General features: G+C 44.2%; 2 protein-coding genes across 2 annotated transcripts; both read left to right on the top strand.

Annotated features, from left to right (window-relative positions):
• Window positions 1-13,136: 13,136 nt before the first annotated feature.
• LOC148910822 (uncharacterized) lies at window positions 13,137-14,093 on the top strand. The gene has a single exon (XM_089030622.1). It carries the CDS (start codon window positions 13,137-13,139, stop codon window positions 14,091-14,093), a length of 957 nt encoding a protein of 318 aa, XP_088886748.1.
• A 27-nt stretch (window positions 14,094-14,120) lies between these two features.
• LOC148910821 (uncharacterized) lies at window positions 14,121-14,717 on the top strand. Its single transcript, XM_089030621.1, has one exon. The coding sequence runs from the start codon at window positions 14,121-14,123 to the stop codon at window positions 14,715-14,717; it is 597 nt and encodes a 198-aa protein (XP_088886747.1).
• The last annotated feature ends 1,957 nt before the right edge of the window (window positions 14,718-16,674 follow it).

Genomic DNA, 16,674 nt, shown 5'->3' with positions numbered 1-16,674 from the left:
TTCGACCTATGCGTGGACGACGTCTATAAGAAAGGCGCCCGCTGCGCAAAGTGTAACATACCTCTACTATGGAGGTTTGACCCGAATGACGATCAACAGTTCTCCGTGGATCGTATCAACAACAAGCGCGGCCATTGCAGAGGTAACGTAAGACTGACATGCCTAGAGTGCAATCGGGCGCGCGGTGCTGCGCTACTCTGAGTCTTTGGGGACTATGAGCAGCTCTTCCATGACAAATCCACGACTTGGGCCATTTAGGTAATACAACACGGGTTGCCCTTCCTTGGTGACGGACTTCGAAATCTCATACGTTTCCAAAGACCAGTTAGGATCCGTGGCTCTCTTGCTGCCACCTTCGAGTTCCCCCGGCTGATAGAGGTATCTGACCACTATGTTGCGGGGTAGCTTTTTTTCCTTCAGTCCGACCGCCCTCGAACTTCTGACGTAGGACTTGTGTTCCACGTGTTTCTTTTTTATGGCATCCTTGGGTTTTATCCCCGTAGCCCTGGCCGCCTCGTTGTTCAAAGCCGCGACGACCTGGGGGAGCCTCTGAGTCCATTCCCTGTTGCGTTTGGAGGGATCTTCCAGCTCTTTCCAATACTGGTACCCAAAGAGGCGCTCGGCCAAGGTCTTGTTGAATCTTTCGACGATGCTCTGACCCCTGTGGTACTCTGCTTCGGCTCTCCTAATCTTAGTGTCGTGGTCTTTCAGGGTCTTAGTAACCACGCCCATGAACTCCGTCCCCGCATCCACTTGCAGCAGCTTAGGCCATTTCAAGACGCGCTTATAAATCCTACCTAGGGCTTCTGCGACTTCCCCAGAATCCTTGCTGGTTATGGGTTCGGCGTCCTTGTATCTGCTTGCGATATCGACTACGGTCAAAGCGTACCTATAGGTCTTTTTTCTCACCTTATCGTGCGGTAAGAAAAGCAAATCCGCCTGATGAACCTCGTTGGGGGCATTTACGGTGAAGCTGGGCCTGGGAATGTACTTAGGCACGGGAAGATAGACCTGCCAGAGGGTTTGTTTTTTTAACCAGTTCTTAGCCGTTTCTTCTGATACCCTGGCCGCGGTCGCGAGTTTCTTGATAGCCGACGCTCCTCTCCAATAACCTTCGGGCCCATAGTAAATCCTTTTGAGTTTGTCCTCTGTTCGACCCATTATATGAATTCCAAAACAAGATTGATCTTTCGCCCGTTGAAATCCACCGTCTCTCCGTCCACCTTAATGGTGATGTTTATGCTTTCTACCAAATTAGACAAATCATATTCCAAAGAAATGGGAGTGTATTCTACTGGGTCAAATGGATTACCTTTGGGTAGAAACTTGGACATAAGAGAAGACTTTTCTCCATTGTTGTAACTATGGACCAAGTCGCAATAGACTTCGTAAGAGGATGCGACTTTCCATTTCACGGGTATGGCTGTGTCGGTAATTGTTTTGCCCGAGGCACATAATAAAGATCCCAATGGGTCAGACTTTCCAAAAGTTACTGAATAGTTTGGCATATTATGTTTGAAGGTCATTTCGTGCGGCAATCCTGTGGTGAGCGTATAACCGTGTTTTGCTAATTCCTTAGCAAGGGTGATTGGCGTGTAATGTCCATCGGGTAGCATTACGCCTTGATAATTGCCGCCGCCTTTATGCTCAGTGATCAAGGCATTGACTAAATTATACCAAGAATTGTACAAAGAGCAAATAACAAGCCTAACCTTATGGGCTTTGATGGGAGGATTCAAGTAAGTGGTAAAGTTATTTTTATCGCTTTCCAAAAAGACGATCATATATTTCAGGAAACACAGTTTCCTTCGTTAGAGCAGATACGCCAAAGCTACGCCTCCTGCCAGCCCTGCGATTCCTACGAAGACCAGCTCACTATCTTTTTGTTTCTTAGAAGGCTGATAGTAATTCTTAAACTGAGGCCTTTTTAACCCCGTTAATGCCGCGGGGTGCGCCTGCGCATAAAGTTTAAAGGCGTAGTCTGTATTTTCGAAGTTCTTATCCGCCTGCATCTTGTCTTGGTAATTCTTGTCCAACCAATCCCTGTAAGCTTGTCTTTTTTCATTCCAAGCTGCCACGTCTCGCTGATATTTCTCCAGCGCTAAGTCGTGTCTCTTCCTTTCGGCGGCTAAATCTCCGCTGCGATCGCCTCTAACTAATCTATCCAAATACTGACCACCATAATTAGCTCCAGTGAATGCTAAAGCTGCAATAACTCCACCTGCGACCACGCTAGCCATTATATATTAGAAAATCACAGGGATTTTCACGAGTTATGTCGTTGGCAGGTACTTTTCCTTCCGTAGGTAATTCTTTACCATGATAGCCCCGCCTACGGCAGCGGTCATCTTAGCAAAATTAGCGAAGCTCTTGCTTGGGTCTTCAGTAAAGTCTTCTTTGAGCACTTTCTTACCTACCCAACCAATACCCGCAACGATGGAAGTAATAATAGCTGCTTCTTCAACAGTTTTCAACAACGCGGTCGACATTATATTACAAAGCGAGAAGGTTATTACTCCATTTCAGGGATCTTACTTTTTCTAACAGCTGGTTCCACAGGTGCGTGCACGGGCGCGTGATATGTTGGTGGTCCTACCTTTTTCGTAGCCCGCCATTGTAAGTAGAGGCTGCCTGCTGCTATAGCAACTCCTAACGCGCCAATGACGTACCCAGGATTGATAAAGGATTCCTCTTCTCTTTCCTCCACCTTTTCTCCTTTTTTGGCTTTGTTCTTTTTATTCATCTCCGCGAGCTCTTTCCCGCGGCAACTCTGCCTGGAGATTTAGCCTTGGTAATCTTGGTATCTTCTACGGGAGCCTTTTCTGGTTGTTCTTCGGTGCCACTCATCTTATATCTAAGGACTTGAAGGACTTGACAAGTAACTTGATGACGACTTGACAATGACTTAAGGACGACTTGACTAAGTACTTACGAATGACTTGACTAAGTACTTACGGTGACTTGACTAAGTACTTACGAATGACCTGACTAAGTACTTACGAATGACTTAACTAGGTACTTGAGGCGACTTGATCAGGTACCTCAGCAAGTGCCGCCTGGAAGACCTTTTCGACTTCTCTGTCCTTCTTGAAGTCCTTCCAAGACACCAGTACCTCCTTCAAGTCGACGTGCTGAGCTACGTGCAAAGCCGCAGAGGCGACTGCCATTAACTTACCGCACTTCAAAGACAACCACCCACAGGTTATCTTAAGTTCTTGGGCGATGACATAGCCCTCGCTTATGTCCTTCCGCAGTTGCTCCACGTCGTCTATGGGCAGCGCAAGTCCAAGCAATTTAGTCGCAAGTCGGATAGCGGAGTCTGCTACGGCGTCCGTGGTCTTACTTGCAAGGGCAGCCTCGTGCCTCTTATGGAACTTCTTGACTTCCTCTTCCGACAACTTATTAACCTGCTCATGGGTAAGTTCCTTGCCTATCATTTCTTTGCACTTCCCCGAAGACACAAGGATGTTAAGTTGTTCCTTGAGGTTACTTTCATCTAACTGCGTGGGGACTTCATCTAAGAGCTGCTCAATATCCATATATGTTAATGGAATACTGGAAACCTCAAAGAGAAGATCATCTTGGAATGTTGGTGCGTTTTTAGGTGCCGCATGTATTCGTGTAACTGTTCCTTGGATATCTCACCGCCGTAGTCGCTTAAGATGGTTTCCAGGTCTGACTTGCTCGGAGTATAAAATACGACAAGTGAACCTATGTTTTCCCTGAAGGGTTTAGAGACACTGGTAAGCTGCTGGGAAAGCAACCAAACGCTGATATTGTCGTGTCTACCGCTGAAGGCGAGCTTCACTAATTCGGAGGTGCGCTTTTTTACGTCGTCCCCGCAGGCAATGTCATCCAGTATGAGTAAAGTCTGTGTATCTTTAGGGAATTGCTTGTGCCAGAACTTCAAATGGCTGGATAACTCGTTAGGGTCTAAGATATCTACAAAGAAGTCGTCATCTTTCACTCCTATGCCCGTCCAGGTGCGGTTGTTCACGTAGGTGGGGCAAAGCAGCACGATGTAGTCGAAGCGGTATCTAAAGGGTCCTAATAGCTGCTCTACCACGAACTGCGTTTTACCGCAGCCGGTGGGTCCTACTATCAGAGCGTTACAAGGAATATGGTTCGGATCCATTATATATACGATGGAGCCAGTGGAAGCAGTGCAAAGAATTGTCGCCGACGCAAAAGATAAAAGAGACACCATAGAAATGCAAAGGGAGGAGATAGACCGGTTAAAAGAGCGCGTGCAGGAGTTGTACGAAGAAATGTGCGGTCTGAAGCGTGCAGAACGGTTTGGCGCGCTGGTGACGATGGCGACGTGGGCCAAGGAGTCCGTTAAGGACTTCATGCGATATCCCCTGTAGAATGTTGACAATAAGGTTAAATCTTTGTTAAGGATGCCTGGAAACTATTTCAAAGAGTGTCTCAGAATGTTGACGTTTAGGTTAAATCTTTGTTAAGGATGCCTGGAAACTATTTCAAAGAGTGTCTCAGAATGTTGACGTTTAGGTTAAATCTTTGTTAAGGATGTTAAATGGAGGCTAAGATATTGTTAAGTATATATGGACTGCTTGTTGTGTAAGAAGGTGTTCAGCACCAAACAAAGACTTCAATACCACGTTCGTCGCGGCGTTTGTACAAAGAAACCCCTTAGCCGCGCTTGTAAGGATTGCGGTAAGGAATTCAGCACCGTTCAAAAGATGCAACAACATCAGGATAAACGCATTTGTGGGCTTTGTAAGGACTGTAATAAGGAATTCCACAACCCCTTCGAAATGCAGCAGCATCTGAAAAGGGGCGTCTGTAATCGAACCAGACAGTGTAGTTTCTGTAATAAGATACTTAGTAGTCGTCAACGTTTACAGACGCACCGGAGAACGCATGAAGTGAATTATAGGTTTCTCTCCCGCGCTTACGACTTGGAAGGCGTGGATTGCTACCAATGTGCGGATTTGATGTGTCGCTGCCCGCATAAAGAGGATTACTTAAGGAATCGCATAGATTACCATGAGAAGATAGTCCGTACTTTCCCCTCTTTTGAACGCGCCGAAGGCGTTCCGTGGACTAAAAGGGAGTATTGGAGGCAGGAGTGCGATCGTTGTGGTTGTGTTAGAGAAGAGGAACATATCTTCAACTGCCTTAACAAAGATTTAACCTAAACGTCAACATTCTGAGACACTCTTTGAAATAGTTTCCGGGCATCCTTAACAAAGATTTAACCTAAACGTCAACATTCTGAGACACTCTTTGAAATAGTTTCCGGGGTGTCTTAACAAAGATTTAACCTTATTGTTAACATTCTGAGACACTCTTTGAAATAGTTTCCACACATACTTAACAAAGATTTAACCTTATTGTTAACATTCTGAGACACTTTTGAAATAGCATTTCTTGGGGCCTTTAATAGTAAGGTAGGGTTTGCGCAAAGAGTCTCAAATCCCATCCTTATTTTTATTTATTATTATTAAGGATAATGAATAATAATAAATAAAAATAAAGACCCCTTTTAAGGGCGCTTGCATAATCTAATAATAATAAATAAAAATAAGGACCCCTTTTAAAGGTATATGCTAGCCTACGCAGCCGCATTCTTTGGAGGATTCCTAATCGCCCTTTCAATATATGGACTGTATTACTTGCGAACTACCTGCCGACTGCATTGCCCCTCCTAAACCGCCGCGTAAAAAATACACCTGCCTTCATTGCGACAGGGTATTCTCCGAAGGATCCTTTGTGGGGCATTGGTGCTCCGCGGATCCTAAAGCGCAGCGGACTTTAGCAGACGCGCTTAACTACAAAGAGGAGATGGAGTAACTCTTCTTTCAATGTCAAACTTCCATCGGCCATTTACCTTACCATAGCTGCGTAAGTGGGTGAATTCCTCGCCCTGAATTACGTACCGCACGCAATCCGGCGCCCAAAGGGAATATTCCTTACCTTCTAAGTCTTTGAGGACTAACCGTAAACGGTCGATGTCTTCGAAGACGACGTAATTTTTTATTTCGTATGCTTTACCGTGGACAAGATCACGCCAGTGAGTCAAGCTGAGCTTCATTATACCTATGGAATATCTTTAGGTGCGTTTTCAAAGTGGCGTAGGACTTAAACCGCTTTACACAGCCCTTACAGGGAATACGAATACCATCCGCGTAATCCATCAGGGCACGGCAGATAATGTCGTAATCGTTGCTAACCATCGTTAGGTAACCATTTACGTCAAGCTGTGAGATTTTCTTAGATTGCTTCGCGGATAAGACGCCGTTTCCTTTTGGGGTTTTCAACTCAATACACAACCCGCGGTATTTCTTATGCGCATTTAGGATTAAAAGGTCGGGTTGACCGGCTTGGTAGCCTTTTCGCCAGCAGGTTATTCGCTTGCTGTCTGAATCTTGAAGTTCGCCAAGACCCGGCGCTATGATGAAATCGGGGTAAAACCTACGTGTGTAGTCGACGACCTTCGCGTGTAGGTCGGCTTCGTTTTCGATCTTAAATACTAACTTGTTTGGACCGTCAAACCGCCTTTCTATTGCATATTTACCCGTTTTCCTTAGCGCGGGTAGGACTTCCTCAAAGACCCAATCACGAAACTCCACAGCTTTGGGTAGTTTGGAGCTAAATATCAGTTCGTACAAACCAGGTTCGGATATAAACACGGCATTTGGTTGCGTAGTAAAGGAGCGGTGATTCGCAGCCCCTTGTAGATCAACCCATTTTTTCTGGTATTTCTCAGATACGTGTGCTCTAATTGCATCTCTAGGGCGCTCATAACCCAACGCCAAGGCCACCTCCTTTGCTTTGAAGTACAAAGTTTCGCCTTGCATTATGCATTGCAGTTTGGTGTCGTTGTTTTCAAATACGCGAAGCATCGTATATCTAAGAAATATTTTAACACTAATACGCAACGCTCTTTAGCTGATTCATTTCTACGCTCAGTTGCGCGTCAGAGACGACGAAGACGTAGCAGTTTATTTTATCACCGTCGCCCGCCGAGGCATTCTTGGTGCGCTTGATCTCCAATGTTATGCCATCCTGCGTATTTACTAGACGTAAACCCTGACCATGTAGGTCTTCGTCGTTAATGGTGCGCATGTCAATCCACAGCGCATACTTATCCTTAAAGAATTCCTCGGGGCTAATTTGGTCGCCAAACTTGCGCATTGCCTCCCTGTACACGTCTGCGGGCTTTATCCCCTGGGAGTAGACCTTGTTTGGGACTCCGTTGATATTCACGCCGACGTTAGTAATGTTGGGGTTGTGAAAGGCTTCGGAGTCGCGCTTACCGGCCTCGTAGGGTTTGGCAAACACCAGCATCAACCCCGTGAGACTTCTTCGGGGGAGGTTAATGCTTTGGTTGATAACCTCATCCGTCTTATCCAAGAAGCTGAACGTCTTATACATCACTACGTGGTCGTATAAGAATGCCTTTCCGGAGCTGTATTCCATGCCAGCGCTACGGGCCAGCTCTTCGCTGTACACCGTTTCGTACTGTAATTCTAGATTAGTGATAGAGTATGGGGTTGTCGTGGTAAGTGCACTGCTTAGCCCACCAATGATGTTATTAGCATCTGCTAAAGTTACTTCAAACTGCAGTTCGGCAAGCTGTCTTGGGTAATACACACCGTGATTCGTAATCACTTCAAAGTCCAGTGGTATGACATACTTACTACCATAGGCGGTCTTTATTCGCTTTGCGTCTGCCACTGCGGTTTCTCCGCTGCCGTCAGTAGGTTGCGTTTTCGTAGGTGTGCGGACCTTACGTAGAATGACACTACCAATTCCTTGTTCTATCCTTTGCGCGCGGTCAAAGGCTGTCAACCATAGATCCTTATAGGTGGTATACAGATCGTACCTATTTAAGTCCAGCAAGGATTCCCCGGCGAACTTTACGCGCATCTTAGAAACGATGTTGCGACCCACGTTGTTAACGATAATCCTTTCATCTGTGGGGCTTGACTGCACCGCTAAGTCGAACCTTAAAGCCAAGGTGCCGGGTACTAAGACTAGGTTATCTGTTAGGCGGGGTACGCCTACGTACAAGGTTTCCCCTGGCTTTGCGCTGCTGGGGGTAAAGGTGACCCGATGAAAGGTGCGTTCTGCCTTCAGCCCGCCAACCTGCTTAGGTAATACGTTGGGATTTAACTTTGAGCTTATCATATATAATGGAAGTAGAAGGAACAGACCCCGACTTCGATCCCACCACTGAGGAAGGTCAGGCTGACATTAACGACGGTGATGAAGAACCGCTGCTTCCCACCCAACAAGTCGACGATTCCCTAAGGGATAGGATTGCAAAGGCCCTAAGACATCCCAAAGCACGCGAGTACGCGTTTCCGCGTGAGCACATAGAGCTTCAAAACATAGGCGAGCCGGAAGCAGCCGCGCGGGAAACCGTAGAGTGGGCAGCGCGGGAGCTAGAGCTGCGCTACGACAACTTTGATGCTGACGACGTAAAGCTCACGGAAAAGGGAAACAAAGTCCTCATAAGCGTCCAAGACTTAAGATTTCCCGACAAAGACCGCTGGACAAAACCGCAAAACCTCTTTGATGAGGAGGGCAACGTTAGGGGTGACGTCTTGAGATTAAGAGGCTTTCAGCGTGCTACTAGAAGCCTGTTAGAAAGGCTGCACAACTTAACCGAAAGGACCAACGCGGAAAAACGTGCCGCGGATCTGCAAAGGGAGTTAAGAGAAAAAGATGTAGAATATGCAAAGCAAGGTCAGCTACTTGCCGATGCTGAAAGGAAGTCCGCCCATCAAGATGAAAGAATAAAAGAAATAGGAAATCAGGTGGATCAGGCCCTGCGCGAATTAGACAAAGCACGGGAGGACTTAGGAGAAGCCCAAAGCTCTGGCGCCTCAGTGGAAGCACTGCGGGAAACGTTGGAAGAAAGGGAGGAGGAATACATGAAGCAAAACCAGCGGCTTGCCGACGCGCATAGGAGGGAAGTCGAATTTAAAAATCAAGAAATAAGGGAGCTGGTAGACCAAAGAACCCAAATTCGACGCGAAAGAAATCAAACTCAAAGGGCTCTTAACCTCGCCCTGCAGGAGTTGGATCTAATTAAAGACGATACCGATAACCTACAAACCACCATAGCCGGCTCTTTAGTGGAACGGCGACGGTTAATGGCTGAAATCAATACTAAGGAGGAGCAAATCCGGCAAAGAGATCAGGCTATCGAAGACCTGGAGGGGCAAATAGAGCGGCAGCAAGAAGTAATCGAGGACCAAACTCGTCCCGAAGAGGAAAGGGAGGCAGCCCAAAAGGAAGTAGATACGCTTGAAATACGCCTTGCGGAATTACGGGCGCAAAAGGACAACCTGGAAAAAGAGCTCGGGCTTACCACCAAGGAAAAGGTAAAAAGAGCCCTTTTGAAGTATGGCGTTCCACTGGCATTTGCGGTTGCTATTAGTACCGTAGTAGGAGTCATCCTATCCACGCTTAAGGCTACAGGCGCGGGCGTAAAGAAATTAGGCAATGGGCTGACGGACTTGGGAAAAAAGATGGCAGCCGGTCTTCCTGGGCTGCTGGGTAGCGTTTTAAGCCTGACACTGAAGACCGGCGGCGAACTGTTGAAGTTCGTGGGGAATAACATTTGGATCTTGGTCGTCGCTATCGGCGTGGTCCTTTTGAAGAAGATGCGGGGTTGATCTTATCCTTGTGTATTACTGGCGGCTTATAATCGTCGTCGGGTGCACGGGGTGTTCTCGACTGGGGATAAGTAAAGATAGTATTCGCACCGCCTTGATAATGCGGAACTAGCGGTATGGCAGTCATAGTAGAAATGGTCTTATGATTAAAAGTAGAATCGCTTGGCGCAGCTGATTGTGAAATAACAGCGTTTATCTTAACTTCGACATTAACGTTAGATGTTGCGTCAGTATTGATCTGAAGCTTTGCGTATTGACAATTAGCTACCATGTGAAAGGTTATTGGTACTATATCGTCTAGACTATTTGGCGGTTCATATGAAAAATGAGCTGACCGTCTAGTATTTTTCAGTGTTCTGTATGGTAACAATGGATCGTTATTCTCATCTACTACTCTAAATCCAATACCATATTCCTCCCTTACGCTAATACAAATTGTGCACATAATCAATCCCAACCCACCAACCTTCACCCACAATTCCGTGTCAACCCAATTAGCATTACGCAAGTATCTATCTTCCTCCAGAAAATAAAGGAATGAATCCTCCTTAGTATGTGGGTTCATATATACCAGCAAATAAATTTGCTTCTAGAGACTCATTACCGTAAGAGTGCAAATGGTTGCGTGGTTATATTTTTCATCTCTCTGATTTTCTATGCTATTTATGCAAACGCTCCCAGTGTCATCTACGCGCATTTGCAGCTTTACCTTCCCATGGCAATCGGCGACCATATGAAAAGTCCAAACCGATAAATTCTCAGCGCTGTCGGTGTTCGGCTCTACGGAGAAATGCACAGGCTCCCTGTTGTTCGTCTTCACACGCATAGGCTGCAGTACGCCGTTGTCATCCAGGAACCTAAAGCCGACGTTGGCGTGACTGCTCGCGCCCATGCAAATACTACAAAGGATCAATTTCTTTCCTGAGTAGTTCAAATTCACGGACATGCCCGTGACATCAACCCAAGATGCCTGGGTGTATTTTTTCTCGCCTGTGTAAGTCGTATAGACACAATCTACTCCAGCTACGTAGGGGTTGTTCATCGCCATATATAATAGCTCAGACCAATGCTTGCAGCTGCTAGGCCGGCTTTTAATAAGTTATGGTCATATTCCTCTTCTTTTTTAGGCGCTCGGTATACTTCTTTTGTTAGCTGCACTTTCTTAGGTGGTTGCGTATGGTGCACTTTTTTAGGCTGTTCAACAAAGTGCCTTCTAAGAGTGTCAGAGTTCACGTCGTTCACCCCAAACTTCATATCCTTAGTAGCTCGTTGAAGTTTGTTGTTGTATCCTACTACAGAGCCAGTATTTATAGATAAATTACTAGGCATTAACCAACAACCCGGGGCTACTGCATAGTCCAACCTCGCCTTAGAATTTTGTATGGCTAGTTGGTAACGCTGTACGCCCTTGCTAATGTCGCCCTCCAAGATCGAACTTTCGAATAGAATCAAAGCTTCGGCTCGCGTTTCTTCTGCGGCGCCCGTATTTCCGATTATGCTGGATCGGGTGTTTACCTGAGCTCCTAAAATGGAATACACGTAAGCTTCTATGCTGCGGTTCAAACGGGCAAGGCCGGCTTTGGTTAGTCCTTTACCTTCTGGGGGTATGAAATTAAAGTATTGCTTCGTTTGCTCGTCGTTGGTAATCTTAATAATCAGTGGATTGGCCCCGGCATACTTACCACCCTCGTCTTTGAACAGAGGTCCGTCTCTGACTTCCTTAGTGGTCTTGGCATTTGGTTCAAAGAAGGTGCTACTGTCGTGAGTTTCTTTGTGATACCCAGTGTCCCACTGCAACCGCAGCGTATGCACTTCCTTATCGCTTAGCTCGTGCCCACCAATCCCCCAATAAGCCCAAACGTGTCCCAGCCCATTGTTAGCGCCCGTAGTGCATCGGAAATCCTTCCCTACAACACCAAACTCCTTACAAAGTCTATCATAAGCCGGCACGCTGTATTTGTTATCTCTTGGATAAAACGTGGCATCTCCCGGCAGCGCAATAACACCCGTCTCATGCAGTATTCTTCTAACCGTGAAGTGAAAGTGAAACATAAATATCGAATTCTTCATCAAGTTTGCGCTTACCCCAAAGCCGCTAGTGGCACACCAAACCGCAAAGTTCAGCTGCTGCGGCCAATAACGCATGTTAGGACCACTTAACCATTCATGAGATTCCTTAGCGGTGGTATGAACAATGGGCACGTTTTTGAAGATATCTCGCACCTTTAACGGAAAGGAATGGTTGTTAGAGATCCGCATATTCAGCGTTAGGCCCAAGCTTGGGTGTTTATCAAATGAAACTGCGGGTATCGGATAAGTACTGGTACCCAGCAATAATTCCTTTGACCAACCTTGCACGGGCTTGTGTTCAACATATGTTGGCTTAGGCTTATGTTCAACATAACCAGAATTCTTCAGTTGATTGTCTATCTGATCGACCAGCGTAGGTTTCAAATCCTCATTGCTGTACATTCTGGAGCCGTTGAAGTAAATCCCATCGGGTCTCCTTTCGAACTTACTAGGGTCTGCATGCGGAAACATCTTCCTAAAGGCCCTCCAGTTCCAGTAATCCCGGTTGTCGTGATGTGGCTGCTCCTCTATGTTATTCCCAAAAGCGTCGTACATTAGTATATATAATGGATGTTATACCATCAGCACCTCAGTTGTACCCAGATGTTCCCTATACTACACCTAACGAATTAAACGCCGAAAACTTTCGTCTGAATAAAGCAAATTTAATCCTGGCTTACTTGGAAGGGCAAACAAAACACTATGAAAAAGTCCGAAAAAAGTACGTCAGAGCCCGGAGTACGCTACATAAGATTGCGATAACTTCAGGATCCATATCTGTTGTGTTAACGGGCTCTGGCGTTGCTACTTCGCTTACTGGACCGGGAATAATTGTTGGAGTTCCTTTGGCCGGCGTTGGGGCAGCTTGTGGTATTATTTCGGCTGTTGCTACGGGCATTATGAAACAGTTGTCAAGCAAAATATCCAAGCATGACACGACAATAGCTATGTCAAGGGCTAAAGTAAATACAATTACCGATCTTGTCTCAAAGGCTCTGCGTGACAGAAAGATAGACGACGTAGAATTCTCGCTTATTCTGGCCGAAGAAGACAAATACGAGAAATTAAAGTCGGACATAAGGAATAAAAAAACAGTCGTAAAAGATCTTTCCGAGGAATCTCGCAAAAAGATCTACCAGGAGGCAAAAGAAGAGCTTCAAAGAAAGCTTGCTCAGTAAATATCGTGACGGGATTCTATTTACATATCGAACGTCAGTCTAGAAATTACGCGTAATACACGACATGACCTTATTTGGCGAATTATTACGCGTAATATAAATTCATCGTATTCTTGGTTTTCACTCACGTGACTAACTGCTTGACGACGGTTGCTATCCGCCATGTTGGTGTCGCATATATATAAACAAAGCGTATCGAACCACGTCATTTCACGGGTGTATAGCAACTTTTGTCATGGTTCACTGTATTATTGTAGGCTGTTCAAGTAATAGCAGAAAAGATACGGCTATAGGATTCTTCAGGATACCTTCTGTTGTTGATAAACAAGGAGAAGAAGCTGAAGAACTGAGCAGAGAGAGACGAGAAAGATGGATTATGGCGATAAGTCGCGACGACATACAATGGAAGAATGTTCTGAAAAACGAGAGAGTTTGTGGAAGGCATTTCGAGTCAGGAAGGCCGGCAGCAGCGTGGGATAGATTCAACAACGACTGGGTGCCTACCTTAAATCTTGGTAAAACTAAATATCGCCAAGTAAATAATGAAGCCGTGGAAGCGAGAGCTGCCCGATCAAAGGAAAGACGAAAGAGGTCTCTTGAACAGCTCGAGTATGAGGCTGCTGTTAAACGCCAACAATTAGATGCTAGTGGATTGCCCCTCGAAAATATCGACTTTGCAGAGGGTCCATCTACTGAAGAAGCTGTAGAAGAAGAAGGCCAAGCTTTAAATCTGTGTTCGAGCTGTGATCATGATGATTCCATGTCCTGCTCTGTAAGTCAAACCAACTCATGCCGCGTCCATAGCGTCTTCGTCCAGACTGAAAACGAAAACTGCCAGACTACATCTTCTATGTCTCAAACTGAGGAGTTCGAGTATATGTTTTCGGTAAATGGATATCAGCCTCCAACTAAAGATTATCTTAACACAGACGATAAAGTTCGGTTTTATACTGGATTGCCTTCCACTGAAATTCTGTTGACTATCTTTGACCACGTTTCTACAAGCATCACTCGGCGTAGTCAAACTCTTAGCAAATTTCAGGAATTTGTCATGGTTCTGATAAAGCTTAGACTTAATATACCGTTTCAAGAACTGGCATACCGTTTCCAAGTATCTCTACCAACAGTATCCAGGATTTTTTCTTTGTGGTTGATTGTAACGGATTCTCGTTTGTCGCCACTCATTTGCTAGCCAGACAGAAATCAGCTATGGGAAACTATGCCAATGTGTTTCCAGCAAGCGTTTGGCAAAAAAGTGACTGTGGTCATAGACTGCTTTGAAGTTTTTATTGATCGACCAACTAATCTTCTAGCCCGGGCACAAACTTTTTCGTCTTATAAACACCACAACACAATAAAAGTATTGATTGGGATTACCCCACAAGGAACCATTTCCTATATATCACAAGCTTGGGGAGGTAGAACCTCAGACAAATATTTGACTGAAAATTGTGGATTACTGGACAAACTAGTGCCTGGTGACATGATAATGGCAGACAGGGGGTTCACAATAGCAGAAAGTGTTGGCCTCAAGCAAGCAAAGCTGGTTATTCCAGCATTCACTAAAGGCAAGACCCAACTGGACCCAGTTGATGTTGAAAAGACGAGGGGCATCGCCAGTGTAAGAATCCATGTGGAAAGGGTCATTGGTCTGCTACGCCGTAAGTACACTATTTTACAGTGTACACTTCCTACTGACTTCCTCATATGCAACGAGAGTGGACCACCAGAATCCAAAGTGCCAGTGATTGACAGAATCATAAGAGTGTGTTCAGCACTTGTTAACTTGTGCCCTCCCATTATACCATTTGATTAGCCCATATCAAATTGTAGTTTGTTGATAAAGAAGGCAAAATGGCAAACAGAAATCCAGAAGAAATTGGCTTTTTATATAAATTATCTCACTTATTAAATATGTGAAATGTTAAGGACCAGTAACTTATGACATCCATCATAATGTTTTTACGATCATAACATACCACTTTCATTCTTTAACATGTTATAACAGGACTACATGATGTCAAATAAAGAAATAATTGGAAAAGAAAAATATTCCTAAGGCTGAAAAAATTTGTATGTGGGCGGTAGCTTTCTACTGAGGAGTTATATTACATATATATAACTTCTAAAAATGGCTAACCTACGTTGTAGTGAAATGGGTTTTTCACTGCCGCCAGTAAGAAAAACATTAGGCTTCAGCTAATTAGTTTTGATTGGCAGCAGCAAAAAACCCATTTCCTCACAAACCACTGGAATATATGGCAGGGTTTGCAGAAACCATACAGTGATAAAGTTTAGTCAGACCATGTCATAATGGTCCATACTTTCTAAAAATTTCATATTTTTATATTGTTATGAACTAAAGAGAAAACTTTGCTTTCATTTCTTAACTCTGAACTAAACATTAGAAATGTAATACTAAATATTCATTATTCTATCCAAACTGTATTAAATAAGTTTTTTAGCTGTAATTTGTGTCACAGCAGTAGTCATTTTTATTAAAGTGCCTACACCACCTCACTAAATATTTTCAGTATTGATTCTACATAAAGTGAGTATTTGAATGGTAAAAGAATTTCATATGATTTGAGTGATGCATCTTAAATATATCAAGGTTTATATTTCCAATATGCTAATAAGTGTGATGTCATTATAAGCAAGATTAAATATACAAAACTTTTCTAGGGCAGCAAAATATTCTGTATATAACATCATTGTCTTTCTCATGATTTATAGAAAACTACTAGCAATTTTTTTTCCTCATAGTAATCAGTGTTGCAATTTAAAAGCGATGAGAAGCAAACTCAAAATCCTATAATGACATCACACTCGTTAACATATTGGAAGTATAAACCTTGATATATTTAAGATGCATCACTCAAATCATATGAAAATATATAGAATCAATACTGAAAATATTAAGAGAGGTGGTATAAGCACTTTAAGTAAATTTCAAAAATGTGGAAAAAGTCTCATTTCACCAGCTTTTAGGCACTCAAGTAAATGTGGTCTCATCTGTGGTATATGAAACATAAAGTCCTGGGGATTAGCACCGTAAACAAGACATGTTGCAAATGCAACTGCAAAAACCCCACAGTCACTTCCATTCAGTTGCTGCTGAACTGGGACATTGTTTAAACCTTGAAAGTTACCACCAAACAGACTTTTAACTTGCTCCTCCACTTCATTTTCAATAATGTCATTAAACAGACTGTCATACAAATTGACTATTCCTGGTGAACAGTTCATGGAGCTTACACACACCCAGTGTGATCTTCCTGTGTGTAAAATTTGAACAAATTCACTTGTCATTATGGAAAAGTTCCTTACGGGACCAAGGGTTGGTCTTTGAAATCCTTTGATTAAAGGGTTTACTTTCTGTAAGCAAATCTGACACTCCTGTATAACTTTACAATCTAGCCAGCCTGTTGGTGATAGAATTGTGTCATGATCACTGGAATCAAGATTTCCAAAAGAACCCACCCGATTTGATTCTCCTTTGCCAACAGAGGTAATTATGAGGTCTTCATCATCACTTTCAAATTCATCATTACTATCTTTACCATCATCAGACAAGAAAGGTGTATTGTTAGTCATCATGTTAGCTGTACATGTAGAAGAACAATTGGTAGGGGGATTAATGTCAATTCCTGATGTGGATGTTGTTGTAGCACTGTTAGGATTCACTGGTACTGAGTTTAAATAATGAATACTGCTACTAGTAGTAGTTGCATCATCACAATTGGTACTTAAAGAAGGACAAGTGGTAGGAG

The sequence above is a fragment of the Actinia tenebrosa genome, unplaced genomic scaffold (genome assembly GCF_029948245.1).
Source record: "Actinia tenebrosa isolate PJP-AT-01 unplaced genomic scaffold, QUT_ActTen_1.0 PGA_scaffold15__27_contigs__length_11533743, whole genome shotgun sequence".
Classification (NCBI taxonomy): domain Eukaryota; kingdom Metazoa; phylum Cnidaria; class Anthozoa; order Actiniaria; family Actiniidae; genus Actinia; species Actinia tenebrosa.
The sequence above is the reverse complement of the archived record's forward strand: the minus strand, read 5'-3'. Positions and strand labels throughout refer to the sequence as shown.

Excerpts from the sequence above, each read along its gene's own strand:
- LOC148910822 (XM_089030622.1), top strand. The coding sequence starts at position 13,137 with ATGGTTCACTGTATTATTGTAGGCTGTTCAAGTAATAGCAGAAAAGAT.
- LOC148910821 (XM_089030621.1), top strand. The coding sequence starts at position 14,121 with ATGCCAATGTGTTTCCAGCAAGCGTTTGGCAAAAAAGTGACTGTGGTC.